Genomic DNA, 23,535 nt, shown 5'->3' on the forward strand with positions numbered 1-23,535 from the left:
ATCTCGCGGTCGCGTAACGGTGAAATTGGCTGGCTTTGAGGTCGGGTACGTGTCGCTCATCTGTAATCTTGAAAAGACAGATACCAGCCTTGCGATTGGTGATGTTTTTTTCCACCTGAGATCAATCAAATAGCTTGCCTGGTGCCTTCACTTTTACTATGACATATCCCAGGGATGCAGAGAGCGAAAGTGAGCGTGGTATATGTGTTTTGTCTGCGTGTTTCTTTGTCTTTCTTAAAACCATATAATTTAGCTATTATTTTGCCTTTGTATATAGCATTTCTATATTTCGATAAAGGATCCTCCCCCCCCCCCCCCCCCCCCCCCCTTTCAAAAATAGAAATGACAAATATGAAGTTGTCAGTGGATATATATACACGATACTTGTTTAAATACACGATGCATCTGAATATCTGCACCAGCAAGTGCACAATCTAGCTGTATTGCAGAGTGTGCAGGAAGCCGTGAACGGAAAAACCGATGAGATCAAGGCGAGAACTAGATACCAGCACAGACAATACCAGACCCAGCGGGACTATATATTTTGACCTCTCTGTGTGTTATAAACTGTAAGTATATAAACGTAATCAATGGCGGGCTGTATACAATTACACACCCATGTGGGTTTCAGTAACATTTAATTTAAACTTTGTTTTCATACAATCTAGTTATAAACTATACACGCACTCTGCTGGTACACAACTTGTTACGCCATGCCACTGTATTTAAGTTATCGATTGGCTGGGTTATTTTTAGCGTACGAGTGTATACTATTTTAGTCGTTCAGCATTAGCTCTGAGGAGCTAAAGAGCTATGGCGGAAATCTGCCCATATTTCCCTAAGTCGGCATTTATGAAAACTGAAAACAATCTTAATGAATAAATAATTTCTAGCAGCGAAAATGCATAGAATAGATATAAAACCAATTGAATATGATTTTTTGAACTGCTGATATATTAGGTATTGTTAATATGATACAGCAAATATAGCCATATTCACTATATCTATGAAAGTGACGGGGTTTCCCAGACTTAAAAAACCGGTATCAACACTTTCCCATCCGAGGACCAACTTTTGAATAAAAAAAATATATTCCGTGATGTTATATGCAAAAACAAATCGTATTCCGGAAAAGTGGTCCTCCCTTGGAAAAGTGCTCAAAAGAATGAAAAACAGTGGTGAGTGAGTTTCTTAAACTGCGACAGGTGTTTCTTGGGTTAAAACAGTTTGTATTCCCATCTTCGTCTATGTCGGATGTAGCCGAATATGTAACGCAGTTGACTTGTGACCAGACGAAATGGACGTTGCAAGTTCGAATCCACGTTTAGGTGTTGTTGTTTTTTGAATAATCAAGCATGAGATCTTTTTCCTTCATTCAGTTATACAATATTTTTAAAACCAATGGAACATTTTATTTAATTTTAATAATATACCTATTGATTTATCTTCTATGCAATCATGTCAACAACTCATTGTACACGTGTACAGGACAGCTACGCTTTGTAGATAAGACATCATTTTAAATGATATTTATGAATTGTTTTACCCTCCAATTGACACGAGTGATTTTATCTATCTAATTTAACCAAACAAATGATGCTAAAATACCAAATAAATGTGGGATTGTTGCGTCAGAATAAAAAAAGGCCAAGCCAATAAAAATGAACTGTTATTATCGCAAATAACTACCGAAAATACGGAAAAATTCATCGTTGCGGACAGTCTCATTTGTTTGAAATGCAGGAAGACTGTAGCAAACATCGAAAGTAAGGATCGCAATACACGTGCAAGAAATGCTATTCGAAAATGATGTATATCATTTTTGTCATTCATATGTGCAGGAAAATCAAGATGTGTATTTTGTAAGAAAGCATGTAACGGCATGACGCAGGCAGTATTAATGGAAATTAAATCCTTTCAAAAACTTGTTGGTAATGATTGTACGATCTTGTATTACGTACAATATATTATTTGTTTTAAATTCATAAAAATAATGCGAAATAAGCATTTTGAGTCTTTATCGTTAAACGCATGTATCAATAGCCATGGCATTGAATTCGGCTGTTTACAATAATCTATTATTAGACACAGGATTCCGATAGAGCTACCTGTATAAAAATACATGAGGACGCGTCATGACAGTACACGGTGGCACGCGCGAACTCACGGACACAACTTTGGGGAAATAGGCAAAGCAACCCGCCATAGCTCTTTACGTTTGTGACAAAAAATAAACAAACGGGGCATTATTACAAAGTAGTTAAAACATAGAAGTTAATAGCAGGTAGTATATAGTATGGCATATAAATGTATTAATACTCCTTTGCGTATTTATCTCCATACAAAAGAACCTATAGTACAATGATTAAATGTTATTGCCCTAAATTGATCGATACATGCTTTATCCCGGGGATATAGTCAATTTTACCAGGCTATAGATTTAGGAGCTATGTCCCTGTCATAGCAAACCAACTAAAACATTTACGCTAAGGAAATATGCCATTCACCCCTCTAAATCCATGCCACTATACACCACATGGACTGACCCAATCAGGTGAGGTGGTCGATTGTTCGAATTAGGATTTAATGTGTTAAAGAATTCAAATATAAAATATCTGCGATGCAGCTTTGACGTAAGGTGGCATTGTCTTAACCTTTTATGCATAAAGACAAGTATGATGTCTTAGGAGGCGAGTTTTGTACTGCCTTTCTATATATGTATACATACATGTACGTACCTGTTCAAATACTTCAAATACTAGTTTTTGTCTTGAAAGAATATGACTTGTTTTCATTATAGCAACAAAAAAAGGAAAATGAAAAACACCATGTATATCTTTAACGAAATATAATTTGCTAATCAAAATGCAACCTTAAAAAAATGTTATTATTTATCGGATGAAATTAATGTGACCGTTTTAAATGATAATATATTGTTACATACTTGTATGACACTGTTAACTGTACATAAGTAATGATAGATAAAATACTTTAATACAAGACACTATTAACTTAACATAATTAATTATTATTCATTTACGTTATGTATGGCACTGTTAACTCTATATAATTAATTAACAATAATTAACTAATCAGTCATTCAAAAAATGAAGTCGATCATATTTTTGACTTTCATTTCAAATTGATGTGGTCAGTGCTTATAATAATAAACTTATATATAAATAAACACGGTAATCTTGCTAGTAAAATACACGTGCTAGATAAAAGTTGCATACATATTGATGCAATCGACACATATAAGGTTAGATCACAGTTATCTTAGTTAAGAGTATCACAGAATGCATAAAGTTTCATGCATAGGTATTTCATCAATTAAATGGCATGTGCCTAATATACATACATGCTAATATAGCAAACAATAAAAATTGATATAGTTATACGCAAATATAGCATAATCTAAAATATTGATATAATTCAGATAAGAAGTCTATTTAGAAAAGAAACTTTCATCCTCCACGATGTTAAAGCTTAAGTACAGAACAGTTTTATGTTCATAGTTTACAAATCACCGTCATGAATGTGTCCTGTGATTTTGCTTTGAAGAATAGAAAGTTCCTCAGTAAATGATTTGCTCTCTGACGCTAAAATCCCAAACAGTTTTTCTAGTTTGGTCAAATCTGGTCTTCTAGCATCCAGTACAAACTGCAGTGGATTGAAACCTTTCTTCTTTAATTGAGTACACATGTACCCTTTTTCGTGTTGGTCCAGAAAGGAGACGAACACTAGCCGAGCTGGGAACACTTCGTTATGGTATTTCTCAAAGAGATCGGCAAAATTTCCAACATTTTCCCCTTCGTCTGTCACAATAATGAAGGTCTTTACAACCCTCTTTTGTTTGTAGAAAGGCATCAAGGCCGACGATGGATTTGTGGAGCCGCTTGCCTCAGTTTTCATTGCAAGTTTCAGGGCTTCGTCGACATTTTCTGGCACCTTTTTTGGGCGCTTACAATTATGGTTGAATACAACAAGGTCGGCAGAACAAATCGAGCATAATATTCCAGTAATGACAGAACTAGTCCTGACCGCGATATCCATGGACCCTGAACGATCTCCGAGTACAACGACAGGAGAATCTAGCTTCAGTTTGACGTTCTGAAGTTTAGATTCGGCAAGGCTGAGCAACGTTTTCATGAATGGAATCTTATATTTTCCTGTCGCCCTCCTGCCACAGCGAAATCCGCGTGCTAGTTCTTTCAATGTGATTAACCTGTCCATCATCTTTCCGATTGGAAGGTCGCTTGTGTCTCCTGTGTCAAGTCGTTGCATTATTATTTCATCCACCTGGCGGCATTCTATGTCTTCATAATACCATAACACAGTGTCGAGTCGAGGTTCTGATGTGGCAATTTTAATCTTTGACTCTACATTAAGGTACTTTTTAAATTTCCGGCTATGGGCATATGGAATGTCACACGTTTTTAATTTGTCGTTTATGTTCTTTTCGTTCAGGTCCTCGCAAGTGTGCACTACGGTTCCACAGGGTGCTGACTGGCCAAAACAGTAGGACAGAAACCAGGGTAGATTGGGAAAGTCCTCTACAGGATTAAAATGGCAAATGTCGGCTAGTTTCTTCCATGGTTTTTTAGGAAGATGGAGGGCATAGCGTTCGAGCTCTTCCTTGCTCAATGTTTTTGTCCATTTACGAACATTTTTACATATCGATCCACTTGCAGATCCCTTTTTAGGCTGTAGCTTTCTCATGCTATTTATTTTGCACTTCAATTTGTCAATTTTATGACGAGACACCTTTCCCCTTGCCGTTTGAAGTCGTTTTAGGGTTTTTTCTCCTTGTCGGATAAGTCTTCCTGAATCCACGATTTGTAAAGCTTTCAATATTTCAACCATTCCATATCTGTCGCGATCGCATATGAACTCTGTGGACATCTTGAAATCGTTTCTTGCCCAGCTGGCAGCTAAAGCGCGTACTCGGACTTGTTGACGTAGCTCCACCCCCTTTAGATGTAATAACGACATGCATGCAATATACCTGCTACGATTTTGATTTTGAGCTTGGATATGTTCATCCGTTGAAGCGTTGGCAAAGAAAAATTCGCTGACATTTTGATCAATATCAACCACGGTTGCATTCATTTTACTTCTGTGAGGCGATCTACTTTTACTATGACTTCTTCTGTGAGGCGTTACGCTTCTACTACGACTTCTTTTCCCGGGCCGTCTACGCCTAGTACGCCCCCTTCCCCGAAACCGTCTACGTTTAATTTTGCTCCTTCTGCGAGGCGATCTACTTCTACTGCGACTAAAGCGAGGCGACCTACTTCTACTGCGACTAAATCGAGGCGATCTACTTTTCCTATGACTCCAGCGACGCGAAATACTTCGACTACGCCTTCTTCTGCGACGCGATCTACTTCTGCTACGCCTCCAGCGAGGCGAAATACTTCGACTACGCCTTCTTCTGCGACGCGATCTACTTCTGCTACGACTCCAGCGAGGCGATCTACTTCTGCTCCGATTCTTTCTTTGAGTACTTGTTATGTAACTCAAGCCTTCAGGCGATCGACTCCTACTACAACTCCTACTTACACTGCGACTCGATAAAACTCCTGGTGAGTCAGAGTAATTAGAATATGGCGATACCGATCGGCTTAATATCGATGAGTAAGTTGGAGATAGCTGTCGTGGAGAGAATGTATTTCTACGAGAACTCCTTGATCTGCGCGAGTATTTCATCATTTGAAACCGATTTGGGGAGAGACTACCATACCGTGGACCGATTGTTTTCGACGAGTTATTTCTACATGACGCGTCTCTTCTGTGTGGTTCATATAGATCCTGACTGACACATAGCAACGGACAACTTCTACTCCTTGAAATTTTTCTTGGACTTCGCCATCTTGATCTAGGTGATCGACGTCGCCAGGCTGTTATGTATTGCCATGGAGAACACGATCTGGAATAGGATCTTCTACGCCATCTTGGAGAGTATGACCTAGAGCGTGATCGTCGAATCTGGGTGTTCCGTCTTGGAGAACATGATGGTCGAATCGGGGTTCTCCGTCTTGGAGAACATGATGGTCGTGTCGGAGTTCTACTTCGTCTTGGAGAACATGCTGGTTGAGTCGGGGTTCTACTTCGTCTTGGAGAACATGATGGTCGAGTCGGGGTTCTCCGTTTTGGAGAACATGCTGGTCGAGTCGGAGTTCTACTCTGTCTTGGAGAACATGATCGTCGAGTCGGGGTTCTACTCCGTCTTAGTGAATAGGAACTAGGAACACATTGGTGAGCTCGTCCCCTATTCCTCTTGCGTCTCCTTCCCATGCCAACACCTCAATAATGATTCAATCAAATACAAATGTTTTTGTTTATATTAGCTGTTGTAATGACCCAGCTGATAATTCATTACGGAATGTACAGCGATCTTCAATTTCTTGTTGATATGCACGGCACTTGTTGCTGTTCATTGTACCTGAAATTGTTCATTAAAATCTGATGTAATAATACAGGTCTTCATTAAATATGATGTACGACTTGTAAGATCCCACATATGAAATGACAACAGTCTATATTAGGTTGTTTGCAGTGGATTTCTTTTCATTGTCATCGTATCAATTGTCGATATGGCGATCACTTATTGCCAATTCTAAAGTTCAAAAACAATTTCAGATGTTGATAGACACTTCAAAACATCTAGCATCTGCTTAATATACTACCATAATCCATAATATGCAGATATTATAACCATATCCTCAGTGATTGATTGGCTGGAATTCATCAAATACTGTATGTACAAGCACTTATTAACACATTTTTTTCATACATCCAAAACGATATGATTGTAAAGGGGAAATGTCAATATCCCACACGCTCACTTACAGTAGAATGAAAAACACACATGTGTATTGAATAGAAAATCATTCAACCGATTTAATGGTCCGCACCATAGTCGGTTTGTTACGCAATCGTTACAGCTTCCCACTGTCACTGATATATATAAGCGTCGTTAACTCGAATATGTGGCTATGTAACAGCGTGGCAATATCAATCGTTAAATTAAAGTACCGATCGTAGATATATACTAGCACTCGTGTAGAACGTTCTGTATACGTATACAAAGCGTAGTCTGGTCGTATATATGGTATGTGTGTGTACTCACACTAACCTGTGTATATACGCACAAAGAAGTAGTCCCGTGTTATAATTAACCGTTTTTTACTGTCATGAAAGATATACTTTAAATTGTTACCATGTATATCTATATATAGACAGTATTTTTTCCCCGTACAACAGATACACCACTAAACAAGATTTTTTCTGTGTTGTGCAATAGTAACAGACTAATTAAAACGTCCCATAGGAATATATAGGAAGAAACACACATAAAGAATCTAAATATGGAAATTACAAACAACTATAATGGAAACAGCACAGTCAGTATACTAGTTAAAAATTATAAAGAATCATATTTGCTTTTATTCAAGTATAGCATACAAACATATTAAAAGTATTGTAGTTGTTTTTCTTGCTAGTGTTAACTACGTATGATAGCGTGTAACTAAAACTTGGATATCATGATAATCAACGGCAATTATGCATAAACATGTATGTATTTTTACTTTAAAAGTAGATTTTATCAGGACTTGGTGGGGTTTTTTTTAAATTTTTAATCGGGTAAAACATATACAGAGCATTAAGTAACGAGTAAGTACATAAGTCGGGATCCAAGTTTTGGAACTGTTTTATTTTTTATTATTATTTTCATGCTTATAGAATACGTATCACAGATATTTGCTGACATAATAGAAAATATTAGCACATAACACTTATGTAAGATTTGGAAATATCCTAGTTACCACAATAAGGAGTTTTGATATTTTATGTATAGTGTGATGTATAGCATTATTATATACAGTGGACTCGCAAATTGTTTGTTTAAATAAAAACATGTTATATTTATTCTTTAATAACACCTAGGATACTGTTAAAAAGAAGGTTACGGTTGAACGGTTCATTTATTTTGGATTACCTTTTAACTAAGACTACAAGGAGTGGCTATGTATTACCAACAAGATGGTATGCAAAATACTCTTTATTATGCATGTATTTATTAGTCTCGTACCGATGAAACCGGGGAGACAAAAGGTTTTGTCTCCGTCCGTCCGTCCATTACCTTTGGTTAAAGTTTGTGTTAAAGTTTTGAAATGGCTCACCGTTCACTTAATAATAGTGTTAGGATTCTGGTTGTATGTACAGAGGTTCTTTAGGGGTCTAGCATTAATGTGTTGTTTAGTGAAAGTGGATTGTTTTCTTTTTCTTTTTCCTTTTCACATGTTTTGGACTTACATGTGACTATCTTGGCCAAAATCTGTAGGTTAAAGTTTGTGTTAAAGTTTCGTAATGGCTCACCGTTCACTTAATAATAGTGTTAGGATTCTGGTTGTATGTACAGAGGTTCTTTAGGGGTCTAGCATTAATGTGTTGTTTAGTGAAAGTGGATTGTTTTCTTTTTCTTTTTCCTTTTCACATGTTTTGGACTTACATGTAAATATCTTGGCCAAAATCTGTAGGTTAAAGTTTCGGTTAAAGTTTCGTACTGGCTCACCGTTCACTTAATAACAGTGTTAGGATGCTGCTATTACGTACACAGTTTCTTTATTGGGGTTTAGCATTAATGTTGTTTAGTGATAGTGGAAAACTAATTTTATTGTTTTTGAATTTTTGACATGTTTTGGACTTAACTATCTTGGCCAAAATATGCAGGTTAAAGTTTGGGAAAGTACGGGCATTAGATTGCATGGTCCGCTATGTATTTACTGTGTACTCTGGAAAATCGTTTGAAAATATTGTCGCTTGCAATATCTTGTTTGCTGTGTATCTGTTGGGGGCGTCGGTAGGGGACATGTATTGATTCATCCATACCCACAGAATGCTTGTTATTAATGCTTGAAAGATTTATTTAAATCACGTGTTATTTTTGACTGAAAACTATCATTTAAATAGTCCCTTAAGCGCTGTTTAGTCATTTCCGATTTTCTAGGATTACAAACTAAACACTGAAACTACGAATTAAGGTATTCCATGTATAATACACATTTTTTTTAAAGTAAATGCATTTTATATTTTTCACACACACGTGTGAAGTCTTTCCCAAATTGTTGCTACACTATATGACAGTTTCGTCCGTTAAGGACCCATCAGTAGAACTAAAGGTGAATAGTCCATAATTAATGTATTGCAAAGTATATATAGCAAACAGAGAATGGAAGGGGAACGTGCCTATCAACCCCTTGCTAGTGTTACGATCGAATTACAACATTTTGCTACAGCTGATAATTTATATCAGAATTCGTTGTTTTAAGTATCTCTACACCAACTTACTTTAAATACAATGTTCTTTGCCATCACCTTTTTTTTCTTTTCAAACTTTTGTTTTACATGCTTGTTTGACATAATCATATGTTTACTTTAAGGAAATCGCCCTGATTCAGATTTACATATTGTTATCTGAATGTATTTTATGGTTTGGATGTTTTATGTTTTTAACTGGTCGTAGATATGATGAGCGAAGTTATCACGACTTCAGCATGTGGTGCAGGAAACTCCCCATTTAGGATTCTTAGCTAAGGTTGCCTGTCCCACTGCACTGGATTCTTATGTACAGTGACCCCACTTTAATTTCCCTTTGAATATAACTGTAGCACATCTCGGCCAGAAGACGTCCATTGAACAGGTTACTCAGTTGTTTGGAGCGATAGTATAACAATCTGCAGTAATCAGGGTTCGAACCCCGGACTAGCCCCGCTGAAATTTTACACTAAGAACACTGTCGTTGATTATATAATTTGCTCATTCCATCTTTATTTGTTTTACATAAAAGTGCCACGAGGTATGGCTTTCATTTTTAAATGATTAATTAAAGCTATGGTCTTGCTGGGGAAAAACCCGTTTTCACTGTGCACTTACGGGGATCTTTAAGCAGATGTTTATATGATGTCATTTCAACGATTTTAAGTCTCATTGGTGGTATTCTTTCTGTGAACAGTTTGAGGTCTTTTTATACCGTCAAACGTTGTTATTTCGAATTTGTGTTATGCAAATCACAAAGTCCACAGCGTTATTGTTTAAAATAATCTAGATAAAAATATGAAAAAGGAAACACCTTCTTTTAGTATTACAAATGTACAAAATTATATTGTGTCGATACAGAAATATATTAATAATACATTTAAAAAACCCCATCAACATATAAATGAATATCGGCCATGCACCTTTGACGTGATATATCGCCTATACTGTCGGAGATGACCTACCCATAGTCATGGTGCCGTTCCTGTTTACTCCCATTACAATATAGTAGGTTAACACAGCTGATCCTATACTGTCGGAGATGACCTACCCATAGTCCTGGTGCCGTTCCTGTTTACCCCCATTACAATATAGTAGGTTAACACAGCTGATCCTATACTATCGGAGATGACCTACCCATAGTCCTGTTGTCTTAAGCTTATATACATAAACACGTGAAAAATATGCCGAAAAAATTAGAAAAGTGATACTGTTAACTGAAATTTTTGACGGTATTACCTTTTTGCGCTTTTTTGCGATTTGATTGTGATACTAAGTTATGACTGCGCTATTTGAAATTTCTGTATATATTTGTATTTTGCATATATATTGAGTACCAAAAACAAATAATTTAGGTAAATCGACAACACACGAATAAATTCTCAAAGAATTGAAGTTTTGTGCTGTCTTTACTATATATGTCGATTAATTCATCACGTAAATGTTTCAATACTTTACATAAATGTCTTGTAAGAATATAAGTTCATTCTGCTGTAGTGGTTAGGGCGTCTGACATTATGCTACCACTAGCCCTCCTCACTGGGTCGCGTGTTCGAGACCTACGTGGGGCAGTCGCCAGGTACTGGCCGTAGGTCGGTGGTTTTCCTCCGGGAACTCCGGCTTTCCTCCACCAATAAAACCTGGCATGTCCTTAAATGACCATGGCTGTTAATAGGATGTAAAACACAATCAAACCAATCTACTGTAAAAAGCAACCAACCGTGTTTAAAAAAGACAAAAACACCAGATTTTTTTATATAACGAAGTTTTATTTGCAAATCAACAAATTTTAACATCTGTTAAAATCTCTTATCATTTATTGTTTGAAAATGTGTATGTGCTTTTTTTATATTCCAACTCGTTGTTACATACATTTATGGAGTTGTTATCTTATTTGTATATAACCACATATATGACATTGTTAATATAACTGAGTATGATTGATGATAGATAATTTACATTATGTTAAGCAGTGTAAACTCAATATAAGGAATTATGAATATCATTAAATATATATAATACACTACTACTATAGCACCGTTTGCATTGAGTGTAGATAATCAATAATAGATAACTTGGTCAGTGAAAAATAGTTCTGTATATAAATATACACACAAACATACATACATGAATTGAAATGTTAACTGTCTTTAATTAATAATAAATATTTTAGTTCATGAATGACACTAATAACTTAACTGTTAAGTTAATTGTTCATAATGAGTTAAACATACTTTTCTAAATATTTAATATACATGTTAACTTAACTGTATATTATTAAATATACATACTTTGCTGAATGTATAGCACATTTTACTTAACAGTAGGTAATAAATAAAAAAAACAAAATGCTAAATGTATGACACTGAAATTTAACTGTTAACCCAATTGTTCATAATCAGTGAGAACTAATTTCCTGTATAAATGGAAGTGATTATTGTATGTAAGTAACAATATACAATTGACAATATATATAATACTGTTAACTATACATAATTAAAGTTTTTTATATATATATATGGCACTGTTAATTGTATATACATTTGTAATTGATAATAAATAATTAACTTTATGTATGACACTGTTAACATATTTGAACACCATCAATATTTTTTTCAATGATTAATGATTTATTAGATGTGTGATACGGATAACTGTACATAATTCATGATAAATTACTTAATATGCTGTAAGCGTACCTATATTAGCACATTCACATTTTAGCGAAAAGAATGGGGTAGGACTCAAAAGCGCACTCTTTGCTGAGCAGAATCGCGGTACCTAATTTCATTTTCTGTCCCTTGTCACATTTTATGGTATTGAGATAGCTTGTGCAATGTAGTCTAATTTTGCGATGGACGTGAATTAACGGAGGAAAGGTTAGCGCGAAGGACGTACAGAATAAAATACCGCTAAAATTAGTACACTTACAGTATTACGACATCGTTAAGTTTACTATATAATTACTGATGAAAGTACAAACCGGTTATATATAAAGAACGTGATATCAACAGGACTTTCAGTTGACATTAGTGAGTTCCGTGGTTTAATCTTCCACGATGTGAAAATACAAAATATGTTATAAAAAACATCGTCATGATCTTCAGTGAATGATTTCGCCTCTGACAAATCAAAATCTTGAGCATTTTTTCTGGTTCGTTCAAATCGGGCCTTCTTTCATCAGGTACAAACTGCAGTAAGTGGATGTTAAACTTTCTCCTTTAATGCAGTCCACGTGTAAACTTTTCGGTGTTTGTTCCAAAGGGAAAGGAACACTAGCCGAGCTAGGTACACTTTGGTTTGGTATTTCCCGCAAAAATCTGCAAAAATGTCTTCGTCTGTCACTAAAACAATGATGTCCTCTGTTGTTTGTAGAAAGCCTTGAAAGTCATTTGACATTTGTTAGCTTAGCTTTTAATTTCCATTTTGTTAAATAACAACAAAGTTCATGTTCACATTTTTAAATCATTGTCAAATATTATTTATGATGAGAACCTCTCCCCGTTGCTTTAGCTATTTTTCTCCTTAACAGACACGTCTTCAAACTTTGTTACGCTTTCAACAGCTCTCTCTCTCTGTCTTTATAAATATTGAAACCTTTTTATTGCCAAGCAAGCAGTTAGCGCACGTACTCGGACTCGTAGATCCTCCCCTTTTGAATTAACACTGGATACTACGAAACATCTGCTACGATTTTGACTTGGGCTTTGACATGTTCATCCGTTTAAACGTTCGCAAAGAAAATGATCAATGTCAAACACGGTTGCATTCGAGTTTTCTCTGCCTTTTTCATGTTTGCAATATGTATTTGTATTGATCCTACTATGTGATGCGATCCTTCTATAACGTTTCCTTCCGCGATGCGATCCACTTCTACTACGTTTACTTCTGCAATGCGATCCACTTCTACTGCGTTTACTTCTATGATGCGATCCACTTCTACTACGTTTACTTCTGCAATGCGATCCACTTCTACTACGACTCCTTCTATGATGCGATCCACTTCTACTACGACTTCTTTTGCAATGTGACACACTTCTATGACGTTTCTTTCCGTGATGCGATCCACTTCTATTACGACTCCTGTTCGGCGATCTACTTCTGCTATGTTTCTTTCTGTGATGCGATCCACTTCTTTTATGTCCTCTAGGATGTGATCTACTTCTACTACAACTCTTTCTTTGCGTGCTAGTACTAAAACCCATCGCTTGAAACCGATCTAGGGAGAGGCTACCATAACGTAGAGTTAATCCTTCCAACGAATGATGTCTAACTGATGAGTCCCTCCCATGCAATACAGATAACTGGCTGTGACTGGATCGAAGCAACGGACAACTTCTACTCCTTGAAATGTTCCTTGAACTTTGCCATCGTGATCTAGGCCTCGGAGAACACGATCTGGAACAGGATAGGGGAATTGGGGTCCTACTCCGGCCTCGAGAATGTGACCGAGAACGTGATCGTTGAGTCGGTGAACTACTCCGCCGTTTTGAGTGCTGATGAGCTCGCCGCCTATACTTCCTTCCGCGTTTCTTTCCCATGCTTACTACTCAAGTACGATTGTGTTAAATACAAATGTTTTGTTTATGGTTTAGGAAATATTCAAGCAACCTTTATAATCTTGATAACAGGCACGGCAATTGATAATGTTCATGAAGATATGTTGTAATCATAGGAGTGTTCAACAAACGTTCATGCACGAAGCCACATCAGCTGAATTCACAACATATGCAATTTCAGGTGTCTAAATATATTTATAACGTCCAGAATCTGGTCGGTATACTATCATAATTTGTAGTCAAAGATATTATGAGGATATCCTTCCTGAAAGTTTGACCGGAATTCCGTAACACATCCACCAATCCTGATGTACATTCTATAATTAAAACATTTTGTCAAACATCAAAATAAATATGATTGCTTAGGGGAAAATTCAATACCCCATCCAGTATCCTGCAATAGCGTGAAAACCACACATGTGTGATAAACAGAAAATCATGTCCAGGATTTAACAGTCCACGATAGTTATAAGATTACATTATAATGTTACTCCAACATCTCCGTGAAATAGTTGAAATATGTTGCTACGTCCATGAGTTTCTTTCCCGTACATTAACGTACACCGTAATTACAATCGTTTAACTGACGTGCTAAGATTACCGACCGTATATATACTAACACTGAAGAAGAACGTATGATATACGTTTAGAAAACGTAGTCTGGTCGTATCTATATCAAGTAACGACGTGTGCTGTACGTTTGCCAAACGATACATATATTGACCTATACATACTTAGTCCCATGCTATTATTAGCATATATTCACTCTTATCAATGAAAGATGAACGTAATATACACACACAGGGGACTGCACATTTAAAATGTGTTAAAAGATACAGTTTACAAAAAATAAATTTCACTATATCATAAAGCTGTTTCGTCCTTCCAGAAGTCATAGAAAATCATGTGGGGCCAGAAGTTGAAAATCTAAATTTTGTGAACAACTATTGAAACAGATGGTCAGGTGCGTAAAATCCCTTACTTAATTAATTAATATAATTTTTTTATTTAATTTTCAATGTATATTAATATATAGACAATAATTTCTCAATACAATTGATGCATCGACCATGATAGAATATATTTCTTTTTAACAACTGATATTGGTACTTATTGGCGATGTAGTATCACATATCTTATAATGTGACCGGGTGGGGTGTCCTGCATGGTGTCTTCGGCGGTATGTTTCAGTGAGGTAGCACTATAAAGTCGGCATCAGTTCCGCGTTATCACAAGGAGACAAACACGAACATATCGCAGCCTCCCAAAACACACACGCATACACTACACGCATGCATCTTGCACACAGGGGAGGTCGTCCTTAAATGACCATAGCTGTTGATAGGACGTTAAACAATACTAAACCAAACCAAACCAGATATTTGTTCATATATTTGCATATAACATTTAATAAGAGGTTTGTTTAAAGTTTTTTTTTCCCACGGAATATATTTACTAATATTGTACAATGATTTGCTGTTTTCACTTTAATGAAAAAATATGTTTTAGGTTTATCTATTAAAACATGTTATGATTTAAAAAAAAATAATGTATTCAAAAGAGTAATGTAAAATTCTAAAGAAATGAAGAATCAGCTTTAACGGTTCTATTTGGTCGAAATATTTGTGTAACCTTTACAGTTTAAGTGAAATATTAGTTAATGAGCTATTCTGCTGCATCCAAAAATTGTTAATTTGTAACTATTAGACAGTGATTTAAGTGCACCACTTTCCCCTTTTGCTACTTACAAATTATTTTTCGGAACCATTCAGTTGTGGTTTTTAACCCTTTCACTACTGTAGACCATAATGGACTCATCCAGATCAATGCATGGTAGAGTCGACTAAAGCTGGATAAGGGTGAAAGGTTTAAATTTTTTTTTTTTATCCTTGGTACACCCACGAATTGTAAACCTACGAAATAGTCATACGGTGCAGTAAACCTCTTTCTTTAGTTTGGGTTTTTGCATCGAGTTTCTGAAGTTTTAAATAGGTATTCCCTGACTTAGTTTTTCTATTATTCACTTCTGAAACAATTCAACAGAGATGTTTGTGTATTGCCAATAAACACTGTTTAGAATGCATAAAGTTAATATTCAAACTTAAAAGCTTCACTTCTAAATCAGTTATTTTGTAGTGATAAAAGTTCTTTTAAAATGTCCTTCAATTATTATTTAGATCGTTTGAATTTTGTTCAACTGTTTTATTTCTTTTTAGATCTATCGTTTACATGTTGAAGTATTGCATATTTTTGTTACCTTCTAGGGCTAATAATAAATACAGATACAAAATAAGAAGCTCATATATAAAACCTTCGCTTTTTCAAAGCAAGAAAAGAAAATCTTTACTGTAACGTTAAGCGATTTAGTTCGTAAAAAGTATGAAATACCAACACGTTTGACAACAAATGCAAAGTTATTTAAATGCATTATGGGACATATAAGCCTCATTTTAACTTCTTATACCAATACTCTTTACATCTGCATAGTTCAATTACATGAGCACAATCACAAAAAGACTAAGGTGGGCTACTCTTTAAGATCGCTTTGGGAAACCAAAATTGAGAAGATGGAAAGACTGACAAATCAGAAAGACTTGGCAAACGACTTTTAAAAATGGTAGTAATAGTATTTTTACAATTGTGTATGGTAACCAGTGCCAGATCTGGTACTATGGTTAAAGACATACATTTCCTACACAACGTTACTTTGATGCGCCACATACGGTGCTTATCAGTGGAAAGAAATTGTACTGACGTCGGCCCAACGTGACATTGATACACCACATTCGGTGCTTGTTAGTGGAAATAAGATCTACTGACGTCGGCCCAGCGTGACATTGATACACTACATACGGTGCTTGACATTAGACAATTGCAATACCGACGTTGGTAGTACATGTAATAGCATTTTGACAATTATTTATGGTAACCAGTGCCAGATCTGGTACTATTTTTAAAGACATATATTTCCTACACAAAAATGTTACCCATTTCACCCCCCNTACGGTGCTTGTCAGTGGAAATAAGATGTACTGACGTCGACCCAACTTGACATTGATACACCACATGCGGTGATTGTCAGTGGAAATAAGATGTACTGACGCCGGCCCAACGTGACATTGATACACCACATACGGTGCTTGTCAGTGGAAATAAGATGTACTGACGTCGGCACAACGTGACATTGATACACCACATACGGTGCTTGACATTGGACAAATAAAGTACCGACGTTGGTCCAACGTTCATTTCCATACATACGTAGAACTAGTCGTATGTTTCTGTTGTCGTTATCGGGCCATAATTTGATCAATGTCTTTTTGCTCGTTTGAGGCCGCTGCCAGAATAATGTAACTTGCTAAATTGTCATGCTACCGTAATTGGTATTAACATTCTGGTGTTTCAGTGAAATACACTTAAAGATGGCCTTTAAGTGGTTTCATCACCTGTGGAAGCCTTTGTGGCAATTTTGAGGACGGCAAACTCTCAACCAAAAAAATAATAAACCCGTGTCTTTTTTATTTCATCTAAAATATGCCTACGGGAATATTCTTTCAGTTTAATATCTAGCTATACACTACGACTACTTGTAAGTTTAGTAAATCATATTTACAAAGATGAAGAAAGGGAAAAACTGACTTTAATGCGAATACTTTCGAACCCAAAACCGAAAAGAAAAAAAAAATCCTCCGAAAAAAGTCCATCATTTTGTTAATGATTGAAGTGCAGTTTTGTTACATTATAGTTATGAATGTTTATCAAGATATAATTGAACCTTGATCCAGTGACTGTTTCTTCTTTTACTGACGATTGAGCAACTTAATTGTATTTTGGAAAAATTTCAACCTTGTGAAGATAACGAGTTCCGAGGAGACACATAAACAAAACACAATCGAATGCACAGTAGTTTACTATATTTACCTTGTGATCATCGTTTTATTGTTTAGTTAATTGTGTACTTACAAGAGTATTTTGCTTTGCGAAAACCGTGGACAGTACAAAACAATTTCTTCCGATGTTTCGATTTTACACAACTTTATTGAATGGGTCATATTTTCGAAATGATTTATGGAAACCTCAGTTCACAAAAGTGACCTTTTCTGTCATTTAAAAAAATAATATACATCTTTTTATTTAGTTTTATTCTGATGAGTTTCTTTTCATTTAAATTTGAAAATGATTCCCCGTTTCGTTTACCAATAACCAAGTATCAAGTTAATTGATGTATAATACATTGTAGGAACATAATTAGTAGTATAAAACTCGGACTTTTTACTTAAGGAATGATTTTTATTTTTTCAACATTTATGAGGTCATAACAACAATGGGTTTATGGACATATTGAATGAATCGCGTTAGCGATTCATGTAAAATATGTCCAAAAACCCATTGTTGTTATGACCTCATAAATGTTGAAAAAATAAATATCATTCCTTATATTTACATTGACGAATCCTTTCAGTGGATCGATATAACAACGAATAAAACAAATAAACAGGGTTTGTTCCTGCTTATACACGGGTGCAACGCAGTGGCGAGAACAGTGTTTTTTCGCGGGGAAATGTGACACTATCGTGAGAGATCTTAGCAACCGTCAACAACAATAACACAACAAAATGTAGTTCCATATTCAATGTTTATTTGTAGCACAGGACACGTGAATACGTGGATATTTCACAAAGCACAGTTCAATAATATTTTAAGATGTAAGAATTAAGCATCTAGGTCGGTCGTTCCGAGTGAGTAGTTTTTGTAGTGTATTACTACGCAGTGTGATCAGGTTACTATCAGTTCCCACGTGCTGAGATTCTATGAACGCCTGTGTTATGCATTTATGAATGTAATTTTTGTCAATGGGTCTAAGCATATAGAATGTAAATATTTATAAAACAAACAACATCGGAAAACGTTTTTACATAAAAAAAAACCCAACGTGTTTCGTGTATCGCCAATCAAACTTAGTATGCACATTGTTCTATATCATCACACCTTTGATTACATAAGAACATTTTCCCTTTCTATTCTAATCTTTTGCAACATGTCATCGTTGGAAATTTACGTTCGATATCGATAAACGCTAGTACAATCGAACGTGAGTTTCCGACGATGGCCAGGCAACATGCAGGTTTGATGGATCGTTCTCTTTAAAGATTAACATTTGGTTTATTTTGATGTCTCATGAATATGATATTATCACCGTCATTTGATGCATGGGTATCTGTCATCAATGTTCCGTGTTGTTTGTGTTGTATCAATATTTACATCTTTTGTTTAAGTATCTTATATTCATGTCTTCTCTTCTTCCTTCGTCCGAATTCAGTATTTTTTAACAATATGAAAAGGGTTGAAAGTTTTATAATAAAATATCCCATTCTTATATTGCAAATACTTTATGGCAACCACACGTGATACAGAAAACTGCCCCATTGTGAAGCATATCATCTCCGATATCAGATGTTTACGATATTCTTTCCATTGTTCTATGGTTTTTTGTTGTTGTTATTACTTTAGTAAACAGTACATTCTTTTTCTACTTCTTTTTGTTTGATTGTTTTTGGGTTTTTTTCTTCTTCTTTAGTTGTTTGTTTTTGTTCTTTAATGTTTTTTAGTTCGAAACGCTCTTTTCTATCGTGATATATTTGTTTTGTGACGATAGTAAACTAAAAATTTGCGAAGATATTTAAATAATTTTATGCATGTTTACGTTTTATTGAGCTTTTTTCGAATTCAAATCCTCGCAATAAAGGGATTTTTTTGTAAAAATTGCTCAAAATTGAATGATTAACAGTAATATGAATCTACTGTTTATCTGGAAATAATTTTGAGGTTCAACTCTATCTATTTCAAGATTAAGTTGGCAGACGAATAACTATCATAAGTTGGCCTGTTGTTCAAAGGAAACTAAGTATATGGTTCAATGCGAAATCAGTGATGTACGGTTCTACAATCAGTATTGATACTTGAAAAACATTAATTCTCACTAGAACAGAATATTTACATTTTCATTGATTTATTACAACAATACAGAGGTTCAACAGCCAAACAATTAATTCACATTGCTTTGTTATGTATACATGCAATTAGCGATTATAGTATGAATAGTTTGATTATAAGTTCACGACCTAGCTTTTAACAGCTATTAAGTATAATATGTATATAACTAAAAGCAAACAAAATAAAGATAAAAATACGACGACGACGACATTTTAAATCATCACGAATTTTACCATGTTATTGATCACATATTTAGTTCAAGCAGACATGGTTGGTATGTCACTGACTGATAACGTCTGCGATGTGGTAACGGCAACCGTTTCGGTTCCAAGTAACATCAACTTCCACCACATCGCCACCTGACGTACGCTTACGTCTCTCCGTCCTTTTACTTATACATCGACATCGTTCAGGTGAGCTACTGCAACTACTTGAAAGAGACGACATACTACTTCTCCAAGGTGATGTGCTGCAAGTTCGACAGTTCGACCTACTCCTTCTTCGACACCGTCGCCAAGGAGATAAACTGCAACTCCTTCGAGTGTATGAACTACCCCTACTTCGACGCCGTCGCCAAGGTGATATGCTGCAGCTTCTTCGAATATGCGACGTACTCCTACTTCGGCGCCGTCGCCAAGGTGATGTGCTGTAACTCCTTCGATCATTCGACCAGCTCCTATTTTGATCTCGTCGCCAAGGTGACAAACTGCAACTCCTTCGAATATACGACCTACTCCTACTTCGGCATTGTCGCCAGCGTGATGTTCTGAAGCTCATTCTATCATTCGATCCACTCCTACTTCGAGAACGTCGACAAGGTGATTTACTATAACTCCGTCGACGAGGAGATCTGCTTATGCTACGATCCCTGTACCAAGAATAATATCTACTCCTTCGCTGGAGTGGAAACCTTGAAATCCCCCACCGGGGATATATATTTCTGTAGCAACCTCTATTGCGGAAGCGTGTTAGCCGTGACCTGTTTGTACCGCTACATCTTCGCCCAGGTGATCTAGTCCTGCTGCGTCTACTGCTAGTACTGCGACTCCTTAGCAAATGACGTTTTCTACTTGTACTCCGACGCCATCGCTGTGGCGGTTTACTAAGACTGCGACTCCTTCGCCGTGGTGATTTACTATTACTGCGACTCCTTCGCCCTGGTGCGTTACTAATACTGCGACTCCTTCGCCCTGGTGAGTTACTAGGACTGCGACTCCTTCGCCCTGGTGAGTTACTAATACTGCGGCTCCTTCGCCGTGGTGAGTTACTATTCCTGCGACTCCTTCGCCCTGGTGAGTCACTAATACTGCGACTCCTTCGCCCTGGTGAGTTACTAGGACTGCGACTCCTTCGCCCTGGTGAGTTACTAGTGCTGCGACTCCTTCGCCCTGGTGAGTTCCTATTACTGCGACTCCTTCGCCCTGGTGAGTTACTAATACTGCGGCTCCTTCGCCGTGGTGAGTTACTATTCCTGCGACTCCTTCGCCCTGGTGAGTTACTAAGGCTGCGACTCCTTCGCCCTGGTGAGTTCCTATTACTGCGACTCCTTCGCCCTGGTGAGTTACTATGACTGCGACTCCTTCGCCCTGGTGAGTTACTAATACTGCGGCTCCTTCGCCGTGGTGAGTTACTATTCCTGCGACTCCTTCGCCCTGGTGAGTTACTAATACTGCGGCTCCTTCGCCGTGGTGAGTTACTATTACTGCGACTCCTTCGCCTTGGTGATTTACTATTACTGCGACTCCTTCGCCGTGGAGAGTTACTAAGACTGCGACTCCTTCGCCCTGGCGAGTTACTAAGACTGCGACTCCTTCGCCCTGCTGAGTTACTAAGACTGCGACTCCTTCGCCGTGGGGATTTACTATTACTGCGACTCCTTCGCCGTGGCGAGTTACTAAGACTGCGACTCCTTCGCCCTGCTGAGTTACTAAGACTGCGACTCCTTCGCCGTGGCGAGTTACTAAGACTGCGACTCCTTCGCCGTGGGGAGTTACTAAGACTGCGACTCCTTCGCCGTGGGGAGTTACTATTACTGCGACTCCTTCGCCGTGGTGATTTACTAAGACTGCGACTCCTTCGCCCTGGTGATTTACTAATACTGCGACTCCTTCGCCCTGGTGAGTTACTAGTGCTGCGACTCCTTCGCCGTGGTGATTTACTAGTGCTGCGACTCCTTCGCCATGGTGAGTTACTATTACTGCGACTCCTTCGCCCTGGTGCGTTACTAATACTGCGACTCCTTCGCCCTGGTGAGTTACTAATACTGCGACTCCTTCGCCCTGGTGAGTTACTAATACTGCGGCTCCTTCGCCGTGGTGAGTTACTATTCCTGCGACTCCTTCGCCCTGGTGAGTCACTAATACTGCGACTCCTTCGCCCTGGTGAGTTACTATGACTGCGACTCCTTCGCCGTGGTGAGTTACTATTCCTGCGACTCCTTCGCCCTGGTGAGTTACTAAGACTGCGACTCCTTCGCCCTGGTGAGTTACTAGTGCTGCGACTCCTTTGCCGTGGGGTTATATTAGTACTGCGATGGCATCGCTGTGGCGGTTTACTCAGACTGCGACTCCTTCGCCGCGGTGAATTACTAGAACTGCGACTCCTTCGCCGTGGTGATTTACTAGAACTGCGACTCCTTCGCCCTGGCGATTCACCAGCACAGAGACTCCTCCGCCTTGGTGATTTACTGGCACTGTGATACCTTTCCACAGACATCATTCTTACACGTCACTATGCAGCCAATGCGTACGTTATAAGAGTTTATGAAGTACAATCCTATAGATAGACATCCACTTCTTATGAATTTCCTATAAAATATGAAAGTTAAAATCACTCGATCTATGTCCCATTTTTCTGTGTAATACTCACTATGACTGACTTTTTTTATTTTTCTAAATCAAAATATAATTAAATAAATAAACAGATTAAGAAGGATACGTTTTCGAGTAAAATGATGCATGGATCGCTTTTAGGAGCGAGTGACTTTTATATTTTGTATTTTCCTCTTGCATTACAAAATCATCAGACAGTGTATCGATTACAATGAAAACATTATACTCGTATATTGTCTTTATTTAGTCATTGTTTGGTTGTCAATACACTTCATTAACAGTAAACTATAGCTATTTCGTGCTATTACCGGTAGTGTCCCTATCCCATCTGAGATGTCGGGAAGTCAGTTAAGCTCCATTAAGGGACGCAACACACATCGCAAACATCTCATTTCTACGCAAGTTTATAATTAAAGGAACAAAACATTGGAGATAATTATAAGCAAACTGCGATACTTCATATCAATATTTGTATATACATTCTTACCTCGTTATGCTGCCACGATTTGTCAGAAAAACAATTGGGGTTAATTGAGTTTGGCGATGAGCTGAGGGAAAATTATAAAGAAATTCTTAAAAAAAGAGAGAAGATGGGACCTCGGAACAGGTTGGTGGTAGGCGAGGTGGCAAATGGAATGAGGACATTATATCGAAGATTTACTGTATATTAGAATAAGTGTAACGCATGCTGATATGAGAAGAATAGCTGACATAAAATCAATAACAGTTTTGCTAATTTTCCCTCTTCATATATAGTATGGTATGACAATACCTACACGTAATCAGTCGACTATGTTGTGATAAATAGTATACTGTATGATACCTAC

At 37.0% G+C, this 23,535-nt stretch overlaps 3 protein-coding genes across 3 annotated transcripts in view; 1 reads left to right on the plus strand and 2 right to left on the minus strand.

The window, feature by feature from the left end:
- Window positions 1-431: 431 nt before the first annotated feature.
- The window catches only part of LOC110460807 (protein suppressor of hairy wing-like), a 28,295-nt gene continuing 5,191 nt past the window's right edge, over window positions 432-23,535 (plus strand). Inside the window, exon 1 of the mRNA XM_021513964.1 lies at window positions 432-569. The gene's annotated coding sequence lies outside the window, so the exon portion shown is untranslated. The remainder of the gene's footprint in view (window positions 570-23,535) is intronic.
- On the minus strand, window positions 2,813-7,081 carry LOC110460806. Its single transcript, XM_021513963.1, has one exon. The coding sequence runs from the start codon at window positions 6,298-6,300 to the stop codon at window positions 3,520-3,522; it is 2,781 nt and encodes a 926-aa protein (XP_021369638.1). The 5' UTR covers window positions 6,301-7,081; the 3' UTR covers window positions 2,813-3,519.
- Window positions 13,049-22,592, minus strand: LOC110460762 (serine/arginine repetitive matrix protein 2-like). The gene is made up of 2 exons (XM_021513878.1): window positions 20,948-22,592; window positions 13,049-13,518 (listed from the first exon to the last, which is right to left on the minus strand). The coding sequence occupies exons 1-2, from the start codon at window positions 22,590-22,592 to the stop codon at window positions 13,049-13,051; spliced, it is 2,115 nt and encodes a 704-aa protein (XP_021369553.1).

This window comes from Mizuhopecten yessoensis, unplaced genomic scaffold (genome assembly GCF_002113885.1).
Source record: "Mizuhopecten yessoensis strain PY_sf001 unplaced genomic scaffold, ASM211388v2 scaffold10479, whole genome shotgun sequence".
Taxonomy (NCBI): Eukaryota; Metazoa; Mollusca; class Bivalvia; order Pectinida; family Pectinidae; genus Mizuhopecten; species Mizuhopecten yessoensis.